Source organism: Aphis gossypii, chromosome 2, assembly GCF_020184175.1.
Source record: "Aphis gossypii isolate Hap1 chromosome 2, ASM2018417v2, whole genome shotgun sequence".
Taxonomy (NCBI): domain Eukaryota; kingdom Metazoa; phylum Arthropoda; class Insecta; order Hemiptera; family Aphididae; genus Aphis; species Aphis gossypii.
Window position 1 is genome coordinate 39,845,167 of NC_065531.1, and position 23,182 is coordinate 39,868,348.

The following is a 23,182-nucleotide window of genomic DNA, read 5'->3' on the forward strand; positions in this document are numbered from 1 at the left end:
TTATAATATTTAAATAGCAATCCGCACGATTTAAATTTTTTAAATAAACCAATTGTAGGCACCATAATATGAATGTTATAATTATTTTCAATAAGGCGTCCAAAATGTGTCGAATATCTACACGATTACTTGATTTTTAAAAGATTATTGACCATATAATAATGTATACAATTTTGAGCGTTTAATGTTTATAGCAGTTATAAAATGTTATGTAGGTTGCTAGTAGTAGGTAAATAATACGTAATATTTATAGTGTCAACAATTTTTGATAAGCACACAATTGCCATTGTAATGCATGTATGCATTACACTGGCTTACACTGGATTACTGTCAATGAATTTTAAAATTTCGATTTAAACGACAGCAATTTACACATGTACGACCCGCACCATTATGCATAAAAATCACGATATTAAATCAGTGTATTGCCGACGTTCCCCAGGAATATTTTTCACTAATGCAATATAATATGTTATCATTTGTCGGTGTTAAAGTCTTATAGCAGCGATTTACTGGCGTGTCTGAAACCGTGAAACGCGGTGAATGACTGAGAGAAAAATATGTTGATAAAATAAAAATTTCGTTATCTGGGACGCAACTCCAAAAAAAAAAAAAAAACATCGGTTCTTTTACCCGACTGGCAGACCGCGTGATTGTTTACTCTTTCTATCCGCATCCTATACACAGACGTATATTTTACGAGTTATATTACGGTATACCACGCCAAGCCGCGGCGGATCATAGGTCTCGACACCGGGCCGGCCGAGAAGAGAGGTCATGCTCGGTTGCCGAGGTCGCACATATCCACGGATGAGAGATCGGTTTAATAAGGCGTTTTTTTTTTTTGTTTTTCGTTTTTTTTTTTCACAACTTTATTAGCCAACCAAATTATGCATACAATATACACTTGCATATTATGTACCTATACTACAGTGTCCAGGCATCACGGTGCACCAAAACATCTCCTCGGCCTTTTTCCCCCCAGCATCTTTCTTCCTATTTCTATATATAATATAATATCCCGCGGGCTTGGATAAGATGCCTTGGCCGTTTCCACAGCCGCTCAGTACACATATAATTATACGACGATCCGATACAAAAGGTCGCGGTTGGGACTGCGGTGCACAACATGAAAGATGATTTCGTCGCGATACAGGATCGACGCGTATACTGTATAATATATTATATATAGTTATCTCGTATTATGCGTGTGTAGGTGTTCCCATAGTATACGGTAATAATATTATACTATATTATATAATGACCCGACATCACGGCAGTAGTTGGCACGTCGTTAAAATATACTCGAATTGAAATTTAAATTTTTAGTACTGTATAAGTGTATAATACACATAGAATATAATAACTACCACAAAAATTACGAGTCTCGCCGAATAGTCCTTTATGGAGCCTGTATATATTATGAAAGCAGTGTGAATCGTTCGATAGATCTATAGCTACCTATACTATATATACGATGTTTTTAATAACGGTTGGCCCTCGTTATATATTTATATATTAATTTTTTTAATGAGGAAAAAAAACGTTAATTATGTTGTAACTCCGTATACACTCGTAGGTACCTATTATTTTTTATTTCATAAACTACATAGCTCAAACGAATTCGATAGATTCGTTCCCCGCGCAAGCGCGTAGTATATATTATGTATATACTATAGGTACCTATATTATATTAATATATTGTACTCTTCCGGTGGATTGTACAACTGCCCAATATAATATTATTGTGTTCGAACCTCACGTTTTTCATTAATTTAATAACGTCTTATTATATTCTGTGTTTTTTTTTTCAGCCGCGCTGTGGAACTGCAATTGCTGGTGGAATGCCGCCAATATTTACACTTTCGCCGTGCAACCCGGAGTAAGTACTCGTACAATAAATTATTAATAAAATAATATCATGTTTTATGTTATACGATTTGTGTTGTATGACTGAACTTTAAATTGTTTTTCGAATCGACGTATATACTCGAATAATACATCGCAGGCGAAACAATCGCATGGCTAGGAAAATTCACCCTACCTAAGGTTAGGCATGACCTAATGATATATTTGAGGTATACCTGAAATCTGAATAATTACATAGTGTGTATCGATAGAGTTATAGTGATTATTTGCGCCCGACGCCCAAACGGCAGTTCTGTAGGCATCTATTCCAGCGTGTGTGATTGTTTTGGCTAAATTACATAACTCGGGCATGCTCGAAGAACCGTGGTGTAGTATATAGTTAGTATACTATAGGAGGTATCTACCAGCTATTACACCCATAAGTCATAACACATAATATCATATTATGTGCTCACATAACGTACGCGTAAAATATTGAGGTGATTGTTGCCGGTGTTTAAGACGACGGATAATCGTATATACTGTATTATGTACACAATCGTTAGTAATTATGCGTTCGTAATTATATATAATATATTATATACCGGGTGATTTTTTTTCCAACTGTAAACACTCATTTTTTTAAAAGCATTAACATTTTTTAAGTTTTAATATTTAATTTATAAAGACATAATATTATATCTGAGCAAAATATACTTCTAAATATTTCGAACCAATAGTTAAAAGCGTTAAAAGTTTAGAAGTAGCAAAGTAGTATACATTCTGCGTGCAACAAGGGTATATTGGGTATAATTTAGCACAGTACACAGTATAGTAATGCACAGTAATGTACAACTATACGATAGTATAGTACAGTACATTGTACAGTACCTACTACTCAGATCACTCCACTTAACTCATTGAACTTTAAAAAATGACAAAAAAATGAAAAAAAAATAAAACATTATCAAAATTAATAGTTTTTGATATTTAAGTGTTAACTGTTTAAATATTCATCCTGTATATTATGTTGTGTATAATAAGCGTTCTTATGTGTTATACACGTGAAAAACAAATCTTTGTACGAAAATAACTATAATATAGCCTACAGGTACACATGATAATAATATACTTATACTGTAGATATTGACGTAACAAATTCAATCGAAATTCAATTATTAATTGCAGTTTATTCTAATTTGTATGCACTTTAACCAAAACGGTCTGGTTATTTATCCAGGTAGTTTTAATTAATTTTAAAAATAAATTCATAAACATTTTAAATAGATAAATATGAATATAATATGGTGATATATACTAATATACTATTAAGTATTAACTAGAACTCACGGAGAAAGTATCTGAAAATTAGTATTACTGTGTATGTGTTTTAAAAAAATTACAATATGCGATATCCTTGGCAATTGTAACTGATTTTTAAATTATTATGCTGATGTATTCATTAAAAATTCAGTTCACTTGGTATATTGATTTTCAGTATATGTATATACCTATAATGTATAAGTTAAAAAATAACTATAATATTATAGATACGTAGGACTCGGTTTCATAACTGGTTATAAAATGACATGTGTTACTTGTATACACTTCGTTATATTTTCGCCAATTAGATACCAATGTTATGAATATTTGTTCACATCCACGCGTCATCATTCCAGCGTTGAAAACGATTTCAAGAACATTATAAATGCAATTATTACATACATACATATTGATCGATTCAATTAATAATATATTATAATATAGTTATTTGTTTACTCAAAACACATAAACGATTTAGAAGAAAAAAATTGATGAAACATTAATTATTGTGTAATACTGTTTTAATATAATATAATAATATAATATTATACTTATATTATTACTAAATATAATATGTATATAAAGTATACACGTATTATACAATTATTTTAAAACATATTAATTTATCATCATAATATTCATGTTCTTGTATATCTATTTAGCTTAATTTTGCTGTTATACGTAATATTTATTTTAAATTAAAAAAATATGGAAAAAACAAAAAAGTACACAATAATATCATGAATAAAATTTTCGATGAAACTGTAAAAATAGAAAATAAAAATATTTTCATGATCAATTATTTTTGAAACCATTGACGTTTAATGTTTTAATAAAAACAAATATGATATTAACTCTTTTTATTTAGTGATTTATGTAGGTAATTTATGAACTTGTCTCATGTTTAATCATAATATATTTATTATTTCTGGGCGTATTACATATTATTTCTTAATTTGTGTATTTTGTATTATATTATGCCGATAAATATTTCCATACAATCATAACGCTAATTAATGATTATTATATAAAAAATAAAATCATCAAATCTTTGTTATTATGTAATAGCATGTATTAGGATACAAGTTTCACCAAATACTTGAATAAATATAAGCATAATATTATAGTATACTTAGTATAGTTACTAACTATTAATTTTAATGAAATAATAATATTAACTTGACCTAGATTAAAATTATAAAAAAAATATTTTAGATTTAAATATATACATTTCATAACTGTCGTGTAGCTAATAAAATAAATTATTAACTGATTGTTATCAATAAAACTATTATGATTATTATTAAGATTATCAAAAATCACACAGTATCCGTGTAAAACTAAAAGATATTGATAAACGTAGTATAAATATGAATTTGAAATTCATAATATACCTATCTGGTTTAAAATGATATCATAATTACTTATTTTAATACTACATTTTGTTGTCTTTTTATAATTTTCCAAGGAGTTAGGAGACACTGTTTTTGTTCAAATAGATCCGTTAATTTTTTATTTGTTTCGTACATTTGATTGCAACGTAGAAACAATTAACACAATTTATGGATAACAATTTTTTAATTTTTAGTCGACAAAAATATCATAAACAACTGAAATAATAAGACCATTTTAATTTAAGATTTTCTTGGTCCAAACTATGTCTGGATGATGACTGGTGATAAAAAGGAATATCAAATTTAACCTACCAAATAATAAAATCACAGTTATATACTTATAACAGTGTAGTAGACGTTAGGTTATGACACTATATACCTATGACACATATTACACTGCATTTAATTACAAATCTGTAAATTATAAATTTATTTATGACTATCATTATAGGTCTTAAAAACATAATGTTATAATTTAAAATAATGTAACTTAGAGACTACTGTTTTTTTCTATTTGTTGTACATTTGATGTGTACTTTGCGAGTTATACAAATACTATCGAACGCACGCCCTCGCACAATTAATCGTTTATCGCAACTTCGTGTACAAACTATGACTTTTGTTATGTTTTTAATCATTCAAATTTATTTAGTCACTTTATAATAATTTTCTTTATTAGGTATCCTATTTATGTAAAATCGACTATGGTTTGTTTTATATTATTTTATAATACATTAATAAAAGTTAATAGCTATGGTATTGTATTCTTTTTAGTAATATTATTCAAATTAAAAATAAAATTTCATATTTACAGAACATATTAATCTATGGTTTATAATAATGTTAATTCGTTGTTGAAATGTATACCGTAGTTATCAACACAATTCTAGTCTTACGAAAAAAAAAGTTGATGTGTACTAATAGGAGTTAATGAACAAAAGAATCATAAAGTAATATAGATAAAAAGTAGGTGTTCTAGAAAAACTAGGAAAAAATCAAATCCCCCCCCAAAAAAAAAAACTGACTATGGCACTGAATCATAAGTATATCCATGTATTCTACTTTTTAGTAGAACATAATTTTATTTTACATAATATACAATTTTAATAAAATTTGCTTAAATTTACAAATTTGTACATTTATTTCACAAAATATCACGTTTTTAGTGTCGAAATTGTTAGTGCATGTATGCGTGAGGGGTTGGTATGTAGACGTGTGGGACCAATTATTAAAATTCGTTATCTAGTCAAAACTCAAAACTTTAGCATATGATTTCATTAACAAACATTATCATTCATTAATGTCATATTGTTGTGTGTACGTTTTCAGTATTTGGACTTTGACAATTTACCGGATACGAATTTCTCATGCGATGGCAAAGTCATCGGAGGTTATTACGCGGACGTGGAGACCGGCTGTCAGATGTTTCATGTTTGCACTATTGGCCAAAAAGGTAAGAGGGAAATATAAACAAAAACAAAACCCAACCCAATTCGATTTTTCGCTACACAGAGGCAACTTTCTTCCGACACGTGAGTCAGTCGGCTATTGCCGCCACTCGGTTATATAACTGGAGCAATCCAGTTATCGTGATTTACATAAAAAAAAAACCGCCACACGGATTAAGTCTGCGCTATTACTTCTACCTGCAACTCCGGCTGCAGAAATGTATGATGTATTTTTGTTCATATATATACGTATAATATGTACACATATATTGTAATATGCGTTTTACTTGCACCTAAACTTATGGGTATGTGTGTGTGTGTGTATGTTGCATAGGTGTATCTGAGCATATTTATAGTATATATTATATCGGAATAGGACGAGGGCATTGCAGGATAATATAAAATATTATTATAATATTGTTTATAATAAGCTTCGATCATAAAATATAGGTGTACATAATATGATACGCAATTTCCCCGTTGGCTGGATCTATATAAAATTATACTTACGAATAAAACGATAAATGTATATAATGTAATAAACAGGGTGTATCGAGATTTCGAGAAGGTCTGATAGATATTCAAACGCGATTCTAATTTAAAATCGTCAAGTGTTCGCGGTGACAACGACGAAAACTATCGACGTTGACACAACGTCTCGATAAAGCTTCGACTGTTTATCAGTGAGGTCTTACACCATATTATTTTACATACCTATGTATATATAGTCTCCGCGCTTAATGGATAGGATCTTCTTTTTACGAGTATATTATATATTTACCATAATATATTATATTGTATACATACACTATATATAGGTATATCGCGTGCGTTTCGTTTGCAATCTTTGCGTGCAACACATTCCTCGCTTCGTACACAATGGTATAAAACAACTATAACACTCGTTATAATATTATCACTGTATAGGTACGTTCTACTGATATTACGTAAATCTCATTTTATCCGCAAAAAGCACTAAATACGCGTGTATCAGGGCCGCCTTTTTTCTTTGTGCGTGTGTATAATATACACTTAGATAGAGTATAAGAGGTTCCTACCTACTGCTACGGCGGTCGAAAAGGTCACGGATATGTGCTCAAGTTAAAATGCTAAATTTTATCGCTGTACATTGTAGCGTTTGTCATCTAATAACACACGATCGAGTCGTATGCCGTTTCTTAAATCGCCATCACGTTCAATTTCTGTCTTGAGTAATTTACAATAGGTATAATAAAATATTATACTATCGTAGTTGTGTACAGTATGTGTAATGTGTACGCGCTTACATATTACACTCAATAAATGATACACCGTACAATATGCATTAGATAATATCTAATATTATTATATTGTGTGCATAGACAATATAACTTGTAAAAAGTGTTTAAAAACTTTTCGGATTTATAAAGATAACAAAAATGTGCTGATATAATTTAATTTAAACAGTGTAATACAATATTATACCTACATGAAAATCACATTTAAATATATTATATTATAATGTTTCATAGAAATCTTAATGATAACTTTTTGTCGTAAAATTTTGATACGAATTGTCTTGTTGTATGTATACAACAATAACCTGTTAAAATGTTAACAATTATAATGGCAGCAATAAAATAGCTACTTCCAAAAGTATTGCATATTAATTACTATTGAATAACTTCATTAACTATAGCATTTTAGGCATTAAGGCCGTAAATGGTTTCGTTGCGTAAACTGTAACAACTAACAAAACAATGCGGAAATATGTTAATAAAATACTGTCGACTTATCTATAACAAAATACATTCCAGGTAAACACACGATTTATAATTTCTTATAAATATTTATGGTATTCAATTGTCGTATTTAATTAGACCAAAACATTACTGCATATTATAATAAAATGCGATTAATTTTTCAAATATGAAAACTTCAGAAACCTATTTAACGTATTTATTTATTATTTTTTTTTCAACTCACACATATCATATTTTAAAAGACAATTTTTAACTATTTAAATTACTTAGGTATTATGAAATAAATGTACAATAAAGTTGACTAAAAAAAATACTGAATAGCTTATTTAAATGTGTTCAATGGTTTAGACATATATATTTATTTTTATTTTTGAATAATAGACTAGGATATAAATTAAAAATGTTTATCATTATTCATTACCATTATTTTTATTGGAATTATAATCATTAACATCTTTAACTCTTGAAATAATAACTTACTAATAGTAATAAATAACCTATAACGTACCAATAGAATTCATAACACATATTGTATTAAATATCTTGATAACAAAATATAATAACACTATTCAGCAGTATGTTATAAAGCTAGAAAAGTAATAGGTGTCATAAAAAAGCCCAATTACTTAACTGATATAAATTATTTGAAAAATGGAAGTTAAAATATTCTATGGTATATACATTATACATACACACTCAAACTCGCAGAGTAATATCAGACTATAATAATGTTGAGTATTATTATTATATAAAGTATGCGACGAGGAAGTGCTATTGCGTTTAGTTTTTAAATGAAAACCGTTGTAGGTATTTGATAATTATTAATTACTAAAAAAACATGTCGTCAAAGTATAATCGTTGTAGCCGAGTTTTGAACCAGTTTTCAATAAAAAAAAAGACTGAATTTGGTTTGCAGCTGCGGTTAATTGCACTGTTGAGGGGATTTTTGTCTTTTCACTCTCGATATATTTATACGCATATACCTATAATGTATATTATATATAGAACCTTACGTAGGTATCTGCACAATCTTTATTATATGCCTAAAGTGCGCAGCGAATGAACCGCCTTATACGGTGTTTTGTCAGTAGCTCGTCGACCCGAAGCATTTTGATAATAATTAATCACAAAGTAGGCTAAACACGGATTGTGGGAGTGAAATGCAAAGAGAAAAAATATATAATAATAATAATAATAATAAACCGTATTATATACCTATAAACTTAATATAATCACGCCGGCTCGTATGCGCGCACGCCAGTCGGCGGTGGACCAGTTTTGCGACCCACCATCGGGACATATAAATTACAGACATTCTTAACAAGGTTATAACAACGACCATTGGACCTGGGCGAGTTGCATAACCCCGCGATAGACTTGCATGCCATTACGCGGCGGTATCGAGTCTTATAGGTATTATACAGATAAACTGCAAACGCTGCGCTATAATAATATATATAACACGCGAATAATATAATATGTATAAGTCTACCGTGTGTCCGTATGTTTATTCTAAGCTCACGAATCCCCCGGCGAAGTCCGAACCGACGTGTATATATATATATATGTGTGTGTGTGTATTATATAGGTATAATATTGTTGTGTGCGTGTTATTTATAATTACCATCCGAGTTATATACATATGATGTAGGTATTATAATATATATATATTATTCAAATTAGCGTATACCCCCGCAAGACGATTTAAATGGCGTAACATCCATAGGTATCCCCGTAACAGCGGACCACTGCAGTTGAAATGTGTGTTAACCAGAATGTATATTATCCAGAACGCACACGGTTACGTCGGCCGTAACTGAGACTAGGACTTTAACACTATATAAAACCCTAGATATACTTATAACATATATTTTAATATTATATAGTATAGCATATATATATAAGGTACATTTAAAAGTTATGCACTATAAAAATAAAAACCGAAAATATGCAACTGTTATGGTTTTTCGTTCACGCGTTCACATGTTTTTACAGTAAAAACTGCATAATAAATCTATTTTAAATCTATAGCATAGTTAATTAATTATAACTATACGATTTTCTACTTTTCACATTTACAAATCAATTTAATGAAGTTACGTTTATCATATAAAATACAATCTGGTTTCGATAAGTATAAAATTGTTCGTCATGAATTAGATGTTTTTAATTTAAAAATTAAGTACCTATAGGTACTATTGCTACAACCACCGATTTTCGTTTTTATGATAAGAAAATAATGTTAATAACCTAACCTATGTTATTAAAACAATATAAACGCTACTAACTCTAATATAATAATAATTAATAATAGTATAATTTATTCTAAATAAATAAAATTACAAAATATTATAGTTTTGAATTTTTTTGAGTATGGTTTGAGTATAATAATATAGGTATTACACTGCATCGTCTATAATTAAGGATCTAATCCTTATTATAACAGACGATAGTCTCTAAAAAATAAAAATGATATAATATTAGAAATAAATAACTAACAATTATAATTACAAAATTAATTAGTATGGTAAAATGTTGGTAAAGCAGCTGTAAAATAATACCGTTTCCTTAAGTTTGTTCTTCGTTAAACCATTTTCATACATAAATTATTGGTGGTGTGACAACCTCTTAAAATAAAATAATGGCGATGCATACAGTATAAAGTATATCGTTGTATTAAAATATATTAAAAACGTAACATTGGTATAATGTGCTATTGTAGTATAACACGTTCGAATAATTGTTCTATTGACTTAAAATGATTGCAGTAAAGTTCAAATATATTTTTTAAATTATTAATAAATTAAATTTTTTTTATGATAAATTAACTTATTTGCGTTGTGTTCAAAACTTCTTGACTAATGAGAACATATTTTGTAGAATTTGATATGATTTATATATTTACGAGTACTAACAATTTGTTTACCTGGTGGCTAACTGCGATTGTTACCAATAATTACTAATGGCTAATGAGCCATAGTAAAAATTCGTTTTATGAAATGTTTATTTGCATTTTAAGCAACAAAATAATACATAATATTATGATAAAATATTTTTTTAAATAATGTGTTAATAAATTATAGTACTTTACTTATGATTAAATATGAAATTTACCCAGGTGAAATAATTATTAAATTTATTAGTTTGTAAATTATTGAAAATGATTATACTCTATATTATACTCTATTGAGTAAGTTATGCTTCGTTAAAATTATTAGTTTCTGTCAAATGAAAAACAAATTCAGATAATTTATTAGAGAAATATTTCAAACCCGATTTAGATGAATTGAAAAATCGATATTATGACACTAATTCATTGAAAACTAATAATAAGATCTGTACACGAATAAAAATAATTTAAATATAAAATTAAAACAAAAAAATAATAATTCATGTTAGTGTGACAATACATTGGACATAAAAATTACAGACACGTATTTTTTCATATAATAACAAGGCCCTTGTAATAAAGGGCGTTGTCGTTATTGATAAATAATAAGTACAGCTAATACCTACATTACATTACATACGTGTTATAATAATCTCGAGGAATGGATTTACTAGCTTACTATTTGCATATATTTTTTTATAAAATACCAAGAAATAAGTAAGTAATAGTCAGGGTCTTATAGGAATCATATTTTTTGGCTGGCTACTTATTTGATTTTTTATTATTATTTGTATTTTGGTTTGTATAGGTAGTCATTTTATAGTATTATCTGGGATCTTCTAAGAATAATTTAGTATATTTTCGTTTTGTTTTTTATAATTTTTAAAGCATACTTTAAAATTCTTAAGATAATATTACAAAATCAATATTTTTATATTTTCGAGTGTTATCTTCCAAATAATAATTATATTTTAGAGGATTAATAACTTGTCAATTGAAGTTATAATAATAGTTAGATAACTGTTTTGAAAGTAAATAATGAAATAATATAACATTTTACATAATTACGATTGTCTATTGTGGTATGTACCTATCCAAAATTATTATTCTGAGTAATACAAGTAATATCTAAAAAAAAAAAATATACATTTATACTTTACGGTATTTATGTCAAGTACAATATACTGTAGTTTTATAAGCAAAAAAAATTATAATACATATTTATTATAATTATTATTTATTATTTATTTATACAATACTCTAAATACAATAATTTTCCAGTATATTTTCAGAACTCTATTAAATCTTTATTATTAACAATAATTATTCTTACTATAAATCACATTACTATATTGTTTATTATTACAAATTATTTATTACAGTCCGGCTGTTGTCAATATCACTTTCTCGTTAAAAATGACCTATATAATTATTATTTAATATGTGTAAAAGAAATATCGTAAAAATCATAAATATTAAAACATGAAAATATAATCTTATTATTTTACTTTCCAATATTATACGATTTGTACACATTTTAACACGTTCAATGCCGCGGTCGACACGTAGTCGACAAAATATGCATTGCCCCGGACGCCGCTGTCGACACGTAGTCGACAAATTAGTTATTGACTTTAATGTCTCATAACTTTTGCTGGAGTTGTTTGATTGTATTGAATTTTTCTTCTGGCCATTTGTGATTACATTACTAATTGAATGGTGTATTTGGTTTTATATTTGGTCTAAAAATACACCTGTTATTTCAACTTTTCCGGAATGTAGAGACGGAGCTCCTTTTATTTGTTTAATACCAACATATATTGCATATCGTCGTCTAATAAAGTAATAAATATTACTTGACATTTTAATTAAAGATATTATTTATAAAATTCAATTTTTCCCGGATGTAGAGACAGAGTGGCTTTTATTACTATTAGTATAATTCTAATATACCTATATATATATATAATGCATATTATCGGTTAATACGTATTATTAGATGTTATTAGTTAAATAATATTATTAGTTATAAAGTATAAGAAAATATATGTGTAGGTTCTAAAATGATATACAGAGTGTAACAGGAATATATGACAAATAACATAATATACTAGAATAGTCGACCGGGTGGAAATTTGTTGCGGCGACGCGGTAACGTACGGCGAATAGGCCGCGGCATTGAACGTGTTAATCTACAGAGAGTATTTTATGATTTCTACATTCGAGATTCAACTGTAGAGTACAATTATGATGATTGACAGTCAATATTTGAACGAAAAATGAAAATGAGCTGAGCAAATAAGTTATAATTTACATTTTACATACGTATAAGTTTTGTTTTATGTTTCTATAATCATGTATTTGAGTTATTTAATATGTGTAGTTTTATATATAACTCATCTTTTTGATACATCTTTACCAATTATTGTAAATAAGGTACAAGCTTCATATTTAGTACTTTATAAACACGAGTTTTACTATACATTTCAAATATCTATATTCTAAAGCGTTGCAAAAAATAGGAAGAATTATTAAACAAATTGTTGTTTCAGAAAACTTCTTAGCTATTTTATGGAAATTTTAGAAAATAATAATCATACAGGGATTTTAATTATGCACCTTATCATCACATACACCACATTTCATAGACAAGATAGATTTTCATTTCGTAATTATTTTGTTATTTTTCCGTTTATTGCAAAGTGTTACATTAATCGTATAATACGTTTTGTAAGCCAGCATATTAGATAACCATTATTTTCGAAACTATGATTTTTATGTGAACTCTACTGCGCCTACTCGTAAGTTAATACTCGTCCATACCGTATTGTCTTCGAGTATTCAGTTACCACTTAACTAGTTTACATAAAACCTAAACAATACATTATTACATTATTATTTTTATTATCATAATCAACAAAAAAAAATGAAAATATCAACTAAGTGATATCGTATTATTGTCGAACGATCTTCGTGTATATTAGTTTCTTATTACGACTTTCAACCAGATCGTAAATATATTATTACATTATTATTATAAACAGCGAATGCTGCAGCACAATATTATAATATACGATCGGCACGAGCGATAAAAATAACACGCTTTCAATAATAAATAAGTTAGCTGAGTATAAAACATTATGTGCGTTATAATAATATTATTATTTACAACTAAAATGGTTGGCTACAGCAGAACGCATTAACCAGTATATAAGTACTGTTTAAACTACGATACTATTGTATTACGACGGTAATGTTACCATAACAATATAAGCGCAATTAACATATGGTATGTACAGTGTACACAATAATTATTTGTATTTTGTACGTATGGTGACAAAATTTGGTTTACATTCATAATAATATTATAACCTGATATACATTACCTATAAATTATATATTTTGAGTGCCTGTGTAAACGTTATTAACACCAGACATTATCGTTATAATTAATAACTGCATCCTAATATCCTAATATATAATATGCAGTCGATTAAGTGATTAGGACAATTTCGCTGATTTCGAATTTTTCGAATTCCAACTTAAACGTAAAGATACCTCCTATATTAATATATTATAATTTTTATTATTTCTTAGTCGAAATAACAGTTAAAATAGTTTATGTAAAACCGACCAAAAACCACAATATAGGAATCGTTTAAAAACAGATTTGAAAAATATACGAAAGACTCAATGCGGAATAATTAATAATGATAAAACAAAATTATTATTCTACATGGTAAAAAGTGGAAATTTATAAAGTTCAAATACTTAAAATAGTGATGGTAAATTAAATGTAACATTTTTTAAAATTTAATTTTGTTTACTTTATAATATCGATGGTGTCTATTTTACAGAGCCTTTATTTTAATTAAAGTTTACCATTTGACCTTTTACAACTATTTTACATTTGTATTATACCTATATTTTATATTCTGTATATACATCACGTTTAAAAAAAATATCAAACTTAATTATGACTTAAATTAAAAATATTTTTGAAATAATAATATTGCTTACACTAACCAATGATACGTGTGGATTGGGCTTGTTCCATTATTTTAAGAAAATTAAATTATTAATCCGCTATAGACTATATACCAGTATCTTGGTATATAAACTATTTATTTACCAAAACATTAAAATATGTCAAAATAGCCATATAAAAAGTCGTATCAGTAAAAATGATTTATGTCAAATTATTTCTATACATTTGTCATTTATACACTACCATTTATAAGAGCAAATATTTCTTATAATTTTTCTGTTATATGATACATTGTTTGATTAAATACAGAAAACGTTAGAGTTGAAAACTTTTAAACTACCTTCGGCTACAAAAATTGTGTAAAAAAAAACATGTTATAGACGATAGTAATATATAGTATACGTATCTACTTTTATAATATTTTATGAAATACCACATTTAATACCTTAAAATATAATAAACTCGCATATTAGAATTCTTCAATTTTTTATATTATAATGATACATTGCATGACAACAAAAATAATTTATTTAATAATTTATTTAATAATTTCATTTTTTCATTGTAATTCCTAATAATTGTTTAGTCAAACACGCTCTTTGTACTTTCTACAAGAATTTGAGATATAATTCCATTTTAAAATAAGTCATAAAGTGTATAAAGCGTAGAGAAACTGATAATGTCAATAAATCTGTGTTCTACAGATTATCTATGGCCTTAATCACATAATTCGGATGCCATACAAAAAATATTTCTTGAATATTTTCACTGTTGCTAACCTGCAGAGAAGCCTTATTACACAATCACTATTATAATAAAAAAAATCTTTTCTGCACAGCTTTTGGTCATAATATAATAAATCGTGCACTAAAATGTTTTAGATAAAATACAAATATACAACATAAGATGGTTGTTATCATTCTTAAAATAATATTCAGAAATGATTCGAAACAATTGTAATTATAATTAAAAACACTTAGGTAATTTTATAACTATTAACTGTGTTTTTCATTATACATTATTACATATTTAATGTCAGCACTTAAATTTTAACACAGTCATATTCAAAATATTAAAATCCTACATAATTTGATCGGAAAACAAATTAAATTTGTTATACCAATATTATATAGAATAATAAAATATATTGAATCATAATAACTATCTATTATATTTTTATATTTAACACTTTTAGGATTGATTTTAATGTGTTTTTATCTGTTCTAGCGGAAATTACCGATATCAAATTCTTATGTCTAAACGGGACAGTATTTGATCAAGAAACCAGGGTTTGCGAACGTTTGGACGAAGTTGATTGCAGTAGGAGCGAAAGTTTCTTCGATCTTAATTTGGAATTATACGGAAACAACGGAGCAGGCTATGGGTAAATAATTTTTTATTACTGCAATAAACAATAATCTATAATATAAATAAGTCATACAGATATAGTCATTAAAGTTAGCGAATAATTTTATGGGAAATTGTTTAATAGAGCTTAAATATTTGAAGGTATATTATTATTATACTAAAAATATTTTGGGTCCGTTCGAACATCCATACAACAGGTTTATACATTCAATTTTTGAGGTTGCGATTTTATTATTATACTACGATAAAATTATCATACGAGTTGTCGGCAAGAATAAGTTGTTTACCCTGGTCGTTCTTACTATTTCATTTGCCACTTTATCGATAAAATAAATGAAATATTATCCGACGATATAATACGATATGCCCACTGGGTATCAAAGTCTGTAAAAAGGCGATATGTGGTAAGTTGAAATGTGTGTAAATTATACTATAATATTATGTTATTACATAATTATAAAAATAAAATATCTATAATATGCAATTAATAATATATTTTATGATTTAACCAAATATTAACACAAATAATTATAGAATAGAATATACTTAAATTGTTACCTATTTAAATTTTACATGTTTTTATTTAAACCTGTAATTATTGTATTCAATAATCAATAATATTGAAAACTTTCAAAATATGATGTGTGCTAAGTAGTGTACTTTAGTATGTTAAAGTCAATGTTCGTTGTTTTGGCACAATATTATATAATAAATACTTACTTAGTTTACCAAGCACATTAAAAAAAACAATAATAATAATTAAAAAAAAAAAAAAAACTATTTGCACAACACGATAGTCGTACACTATTAGATCATTTTATTAGCTATTTAATATTTATGTAAACATTAATATTAATACTTTTAATACCAATAGGTACGCATGTTTTGTGAATACAAATCTTTAAGTTTAGTTAATTTGTAATTTACCACGAAATACAATAATGATTATAATCTATTTAATTCGTCGATGTCGTCTACTCGTTAAAAGAAACGAAAATATTTAGTAAGCCCAAAAATAAAAATAAAATAACTGAAACGAAATGAAATATAAAAGTTAAAATCACAAAAATTCACATGCCCTATATTGTACTCACGTGATCGTGAAATAATGTTATCATATACTACATGTATTTATATGACAAATGTTTGCAGGATCGCACCGGAAGAACCACCGGAACAGGAGTCAGTGCAGTGTAACGAGGACGAGGGAGAGTGTTCCGGAACGTCCGATTACTTTGACGAGGAGGTGACCACGATCGCGGGGCCGGTGGGCGCATTGGCGGCCACAGCGGCGGTCATCGCCACGACGACGACCACGACGACCACAACGACCACGACGACCACGACGCCCCGGACGACTACAGTCAGTGCGGCCACAAGTAGCAAGCGACCGTCACAGCCGATAGTGATGACGAGCACGGCGAAACCGACGCAGCAGCCGGCCGTCTCGTATCCGACGAATTCACCGGAAACCATAGCGGCCCTGATAGCACTGCACAACGCGTTTCAGGAGAGTCTCAAAGAACGCGAACAAGGGCCCGGGCCCAAGGGGCAGCAGGCCCACCACAGATACCATCCACCGCCGCCGCCACCGCCGCCGCCACAGCAGCAGCAGCCCAAGCCGTTTACGGTTGCCAACTTCCAACCACCACGACATTTCCCGTCCAAAGCGCCGCAGCAGTATCTGCAACAGCAGCAACATCTGCAACACCACCAGCAGCAGCAACAGCAGCCGCCACCGCCCCCGTATCGACATCAGCAGCAACATCTGCAACAGTCTCAGCAACAGCAGCAGCAGCAGCAACAACAGCAGCAACAGCAGCAACAGCAACAGCAGCAGCTGCAGCAGCAGCATCCGGTTTTATTGTCGTCCGAGCGGTTTGGAAACCAAAACTTCCGTCACGGCTTCCGGTTGCAAAACGAACCGGCACCACCACCGCCGCCACTACCAGCAGACGAGTCGCCACCTCCGTCGTCGTACCAACATCAGCAGTACACAGGAGAGGGTGCGCAGTACGACGGTAACTACGACGAATCCGTCGCGATCGTCGGGCTGGGCGAAGACGACGACGACGTGGCCGACGAAGAGTCTCGGCGGAACTTTGCGCGCGAAGCTCCCGAGTCTTCGGTCTCGGTTTCGGTGCAAGTCAGCTCGTCGTCGACTAAAAACAGTGCCATCAACCAGCAGCAGCAGCAGCAGCAGCGACCGGCGCAGGCCGAAGAGTCTGCTACGCCTACCGCCACTACGACGACGACCACCACGACGACCACTACTACGACGATGGCCACGGCCACGGAGGCCGACCGGCCGTTCACGGTTAAGTCGTCACTGCCGCAGCCGCCTCCGTTGGACGACACCGATCCAAACGGTGGTGACCTGTACGAGGACGAGTACGAAGAGTTTGAAGGCGACGAAGAGTTCTTCAAGGACGTGCCAAAAGTGGGCCAGGACAGGAGACGGAGATACGCGTTGGGCGTTGGCAGACGAGCGTAGCGATTCGATGATGATTTTGATAATAATAATATATATTATCGTTGTCGTTGCAACCGTGTACTGCGCGAGAACGGCCGTCAAAGTCCATCGTGATGAGACGATCGAACGCGATTCAAAATGTTTTTGCTCAATAGTTTTGCGTCTGTTATTATAATATGATCACGACTGTACACTATACGCAAATACGGCCATTTTTTTCTCTTCACGTTGTCGTCAATCGTATATTCTATTACTATACGCCGACTTTGCTGAATCCTACTCATCCTCCTAATCTCTGTCCTCACTTTTTACTCATTCCTGTCCTATCTGCGAGTAAAAAAAAACGAAAACGTGATTTTTTTTTTTTTTTTGTTTTACTGTTTATCTAAATTTTTTATGTATAAATTAAATTACACGATTTTTTTTTTTACGAATAAGCTAATGATGATTATAACATTATTATAAATATTATTATTTTTTTTTGCAATAATTATGTCGTGTGAATGAATATACACATCTTGCTATTCCTATACAACTGTCATATATAATCAGGGCTCGGGACTATTAGCACTCGCATATACATGGTATAAACTGGTGTGTCTATGCAGAATTTATCGTTTAAAAGTTATGCGGAATCGTTTCATTTAAGTTTTCAATAATATTAAGTATATTTTTACTCGACTTTTGATTTTTTTTTTTTTTTTTTCACGGTTGTTTTAATTTAATATTTTTCTTGTCAATATTTTATATCGTGTTGAACCGATAGTATTAGTATTATTTATCATCATTTTAATTAAATGTTTGAATTAAAAACAATAAGTTTGATATACATTTTTACGTATTAGATGATATTTTAAGTAAGCGCTCAAGTCCCGACTCATGATTACATAATATATAAATTAGTATAAACGATATTGTGCCCAGTATAAATAAAATACATGTTACACTCAACACGTCATACGGATATTAAAATAAAAGAATATATTTATAAATATAATATTATTCTGTTCTGAGTTAACCAAGTTTATTTAGGAATGTTACACACGTCGTATGCATATAATAATATAGTATTATTTTGTATTTTTTTACCCTTGAAAACATAACAATATCATATATATAATATATATATGTGTGTTATCAATGATTATTAATTTTATGTTTTTCCTCATATATGATGGGTAATTTAGACTGATACATGTTATTATTATTGTACTCGGATTATTGTGTTTAGTTTTACGAAAAGTGTGTAATATACGATAATAAAATTGTTTAATCATTTTTAGTATAACGTTATGATTTTATTTCTATTTCCATTTCTGTCGATATCTTGGTTATTGTAAATAAACATAGTATAATACATTCATGATCGGATCGAAAAAATTCCAACGATTTCTACAAAGTAAAGTACTTCTAATGAATTCCATATAATCATATAATAGGAAAATTATAATGTTATGCAAACATATAAATTATATTATTATATTATACCATATTATATTATGTCAAGTTACATCGAAACTATCAACGAAGAAAAACACGTCATTATTGAGTTGTACATTTTTCGCTAAGCGATTTTAAGTAATGTGCCAATTAATATTATATTATAATTTTTGTTAACTTTTTGTACGCTTGAAATATACTAGCCATTAGATAAATCAACCAAATAATAAACTATTAAAATAATATAGTATAGTGAAAAAATAATTTTATTACCTATTGTATTATATGCCTATTATGATATTATTTGTATAATTATTTTAGGTATCAAATAAAACTGTGTAAATACTTTTTTTGTTTTGATTAATTTAATTTCTCACAAAATGCATTTACACTAGAGTAGAAGATTTGTACTGTTGATTTTATAGCAGAGAGAATTTATGAATTTCAGAGAATCTTTTTAGAATTTAAAATTTAAATACAGTTTAATAATTGTATTATTCAAACAATTATATATGTAATATATTAATATATTAATTATACGAGTACACTATGACGACCGTTAATCATACCATAAACTTTATTCGGACAAAAAAAAATTTATAAGTATAACGTTAATTAAGATAATATTGCAATTGAAATTGATACATTTCTATAAATATACATCCATTCAATTTTTCGATATATTATAAAAAACTATAATGATGGTGTAGTTATTATTAATGTAGAAAATATTATAACGTTACTATGAAAAGAAGTATTAAAAGTAGTGAAATTAATCATATTCGATACTTCATAATTAAAACTATAGTAAAGAAATTATTTTGATTTTAATAACTAAAATTAATAGGTATAATTGTATTTTATAGTATTTATCCATAATAGATGTTTCAAAAAATAGTGAACCTATATTAATTTAAATGTAAGAAATTTAAAATATAAATAGATATAAAAAGTCAAATACCTATATAAAGGAAGAGAGAATCATGAATTATGACTACTTATGGTACCTTTAACTCATTGAAACCTAATTTACATAGTGTATATAGTATTAGGTACCTTTATGGGCAATTTTAAAATAATAATAAAATAAATTGAATTCTATACTAAATGACCATAGGGTTTTTGATTAGAAATAGTATAATTTATATTCAATATTATTTCTTTAAATATCTGCATACTATATACCTATTACTAACCTACTTAAATTTCTTTATGAAATATTAATTACAATAATAATATAGAGCAATAATTGAGCATTCTAGTTTTGGTTATAAATTACTCTTTACGTGAATATTAATATTTTAAAATTAGTTGATTTATTTGTTTTGAATAGGTACTATATAAAATATAGTTAGTACTCGGTAGATTTAAAAAAAAAGTATAAATGTATTATTTTATTATAACTAATAATAATATATTTACTGTATGCAAATAACTCTATATAACTTGATATAATTCTTTAAATCGAACCTGAATCGAGGAAAAATTGTAATCATAAAAATAAAAAATTCTGGAAAAACTTATTATGTACCTGATAGATATATTATCATATTTTAAACTGAATTAAATTATTTTAAAATAAAATACATTTTTAATGTATAGTAATAACTAATAATATTAAAATTAATTAAGTTATTGATTTAGTTTATAGTAACTACTTTATATAATAAGTATTTATTGCTATAAGTAAAACAGTAAAATTGATGTTTGATTTTCTTAGAAAAATAACAAGTATTAAATAATTTAATAATTTAATACATTTTATAATTTCATCTTTCTTATAACTATTTTATTTTTTAGTAGCATTTACATTTGAAAATCATTTAACAATAAAAAAATGCACATAGTATGGAATTATAGAGAAAATAATTATTCATACTTCAATTTATTTAAATAAATTTTAATTGTAAGTTATACAGAGCAATTCACTGAGATACAGATCATTCTAACTTTTTTGAAAATGTTTGTTTTCTATAATTTTATGTTATTTAAAAAAAAAAAAAAAAAATACTATACTTTTATCATTATAGTTTTTTAATTAATTTTTAATAACTAATTACTATTTAATAACTAGGTATACAATATTATAATGAGAATTTTTTTTATCTTAATACAATGATTGATATAATGGAAATATATTTAAAAATAAGTACTTAAGTAATTTTAGACTTAAATGAATATGAAAATAAATAAAATATAAATATCAACATACTTTATATAAAATTAAAATAAAATTAATCAATACAAATTTTTATATTATTTACTATGGTTTATTCAAACAGTAGTTAAAAAATTAGAGATCAAAGACAATATAGTATTTACTATCAACGAAGTACGATGTATTAAGAATATTGTCTTAAAAAAGTGTTTAATATAACTACAAACAAAATAATAATATGGCTGATGAAACATTAAGTGATATTAAGGTTGTAAAGGTAAATTAGACATTACAATAATAATATTTTAATTTTCAAGTATATTTTTTTTACATATTTTCATTAGCAAATCATAACTAGGCAATTTTTAATGTGTTGATTGTCATAGTTTCCCAGGTATAACTCATACGGCTCATAGGTCATTGGTACCCTAAAGTATTTATACTATACAGTGTGAACTTATATAGTTATATAGTATTGCTACCTATAAAAAAATTAGAGCTCATCATAACCATTTAATCATCGTTTTTAAACTATTTTAATTTATAAACCATGTTTCAGTTGTATTTTTTTGGACATGATGTCATGATGGCAGATTGCATACAACTGGTTTAAACTTTGTATTTAATATTTAATTATTTGTGTTAAAATATTCGAGTATTTTACTGTACATTATTTTATTAAAGAAAAAAAATAATTTATATATTTAATGTGATATAAAGATCTTTGTAATTAAATTAAAGAATTTCTTATTAAAATAGATCATGAAGGTAATGCAAAAGTCAAAATAATACAATATTTTATAACTTATAAAATAATAAATTATTTTAAGTCTCATTTATAAATAGCACAAATAATTTATTTATTTAAAAATGAAATATCATGTTATAATTTTGTTTATAGAATAATAATATGTATGCAAATATAGATATTTTTGTACTCGTGGTAAACAGACTTGGCGGTAAACGGAAATGTCGATTTTGGTGGAAAAGTAGATCACCCATATTTGTATTTTAAGTACATATTTCATATAATTTATTAAAAAAAAGAAAAACAAACTAAAACAACATGTAACATAGAGTATAATACATTATTTATATTATACAATATTT

General features: G+C 27.9%; 1 protein-coding gene across 1 annotated transcript in view; it reads left to right on the forward strand.

The window, feature by feature from the left end:
- Positions 1 to 20,264, forward strand: part of LOC114129484 (transcription factor SPT20 homolog) — a 54,158-nt gene extending 33,894 nt beyond the window's left edge. Inside the window, exons 3-6 of the mRNA XM_050202012.1 lie at positions 1,815 to 1,882; positions 5,895 to 6,018; positions 15,861 to 16,017; positions 17,154 to 20,264. Coding sequence (XP_050057969.1) covers positions 1,815 to 1,882; positions 5,895 to 6,018; positions 15,861 to 16,017; positions 17,154 to 18,495 — 1,691 coding nt within the window. The 3' untranslated portion in view covers positions 18,496 to 20,264. The remainder of the gene's footprint in view (positions 1 to 1,814; positions 1,883 to 5,894; positions 6,019 to 15,860; positions 16,018 to 17,153) is intronic.
- Positions 20,265 to 23,182: the final 2,918 nt, after the last annotated feature.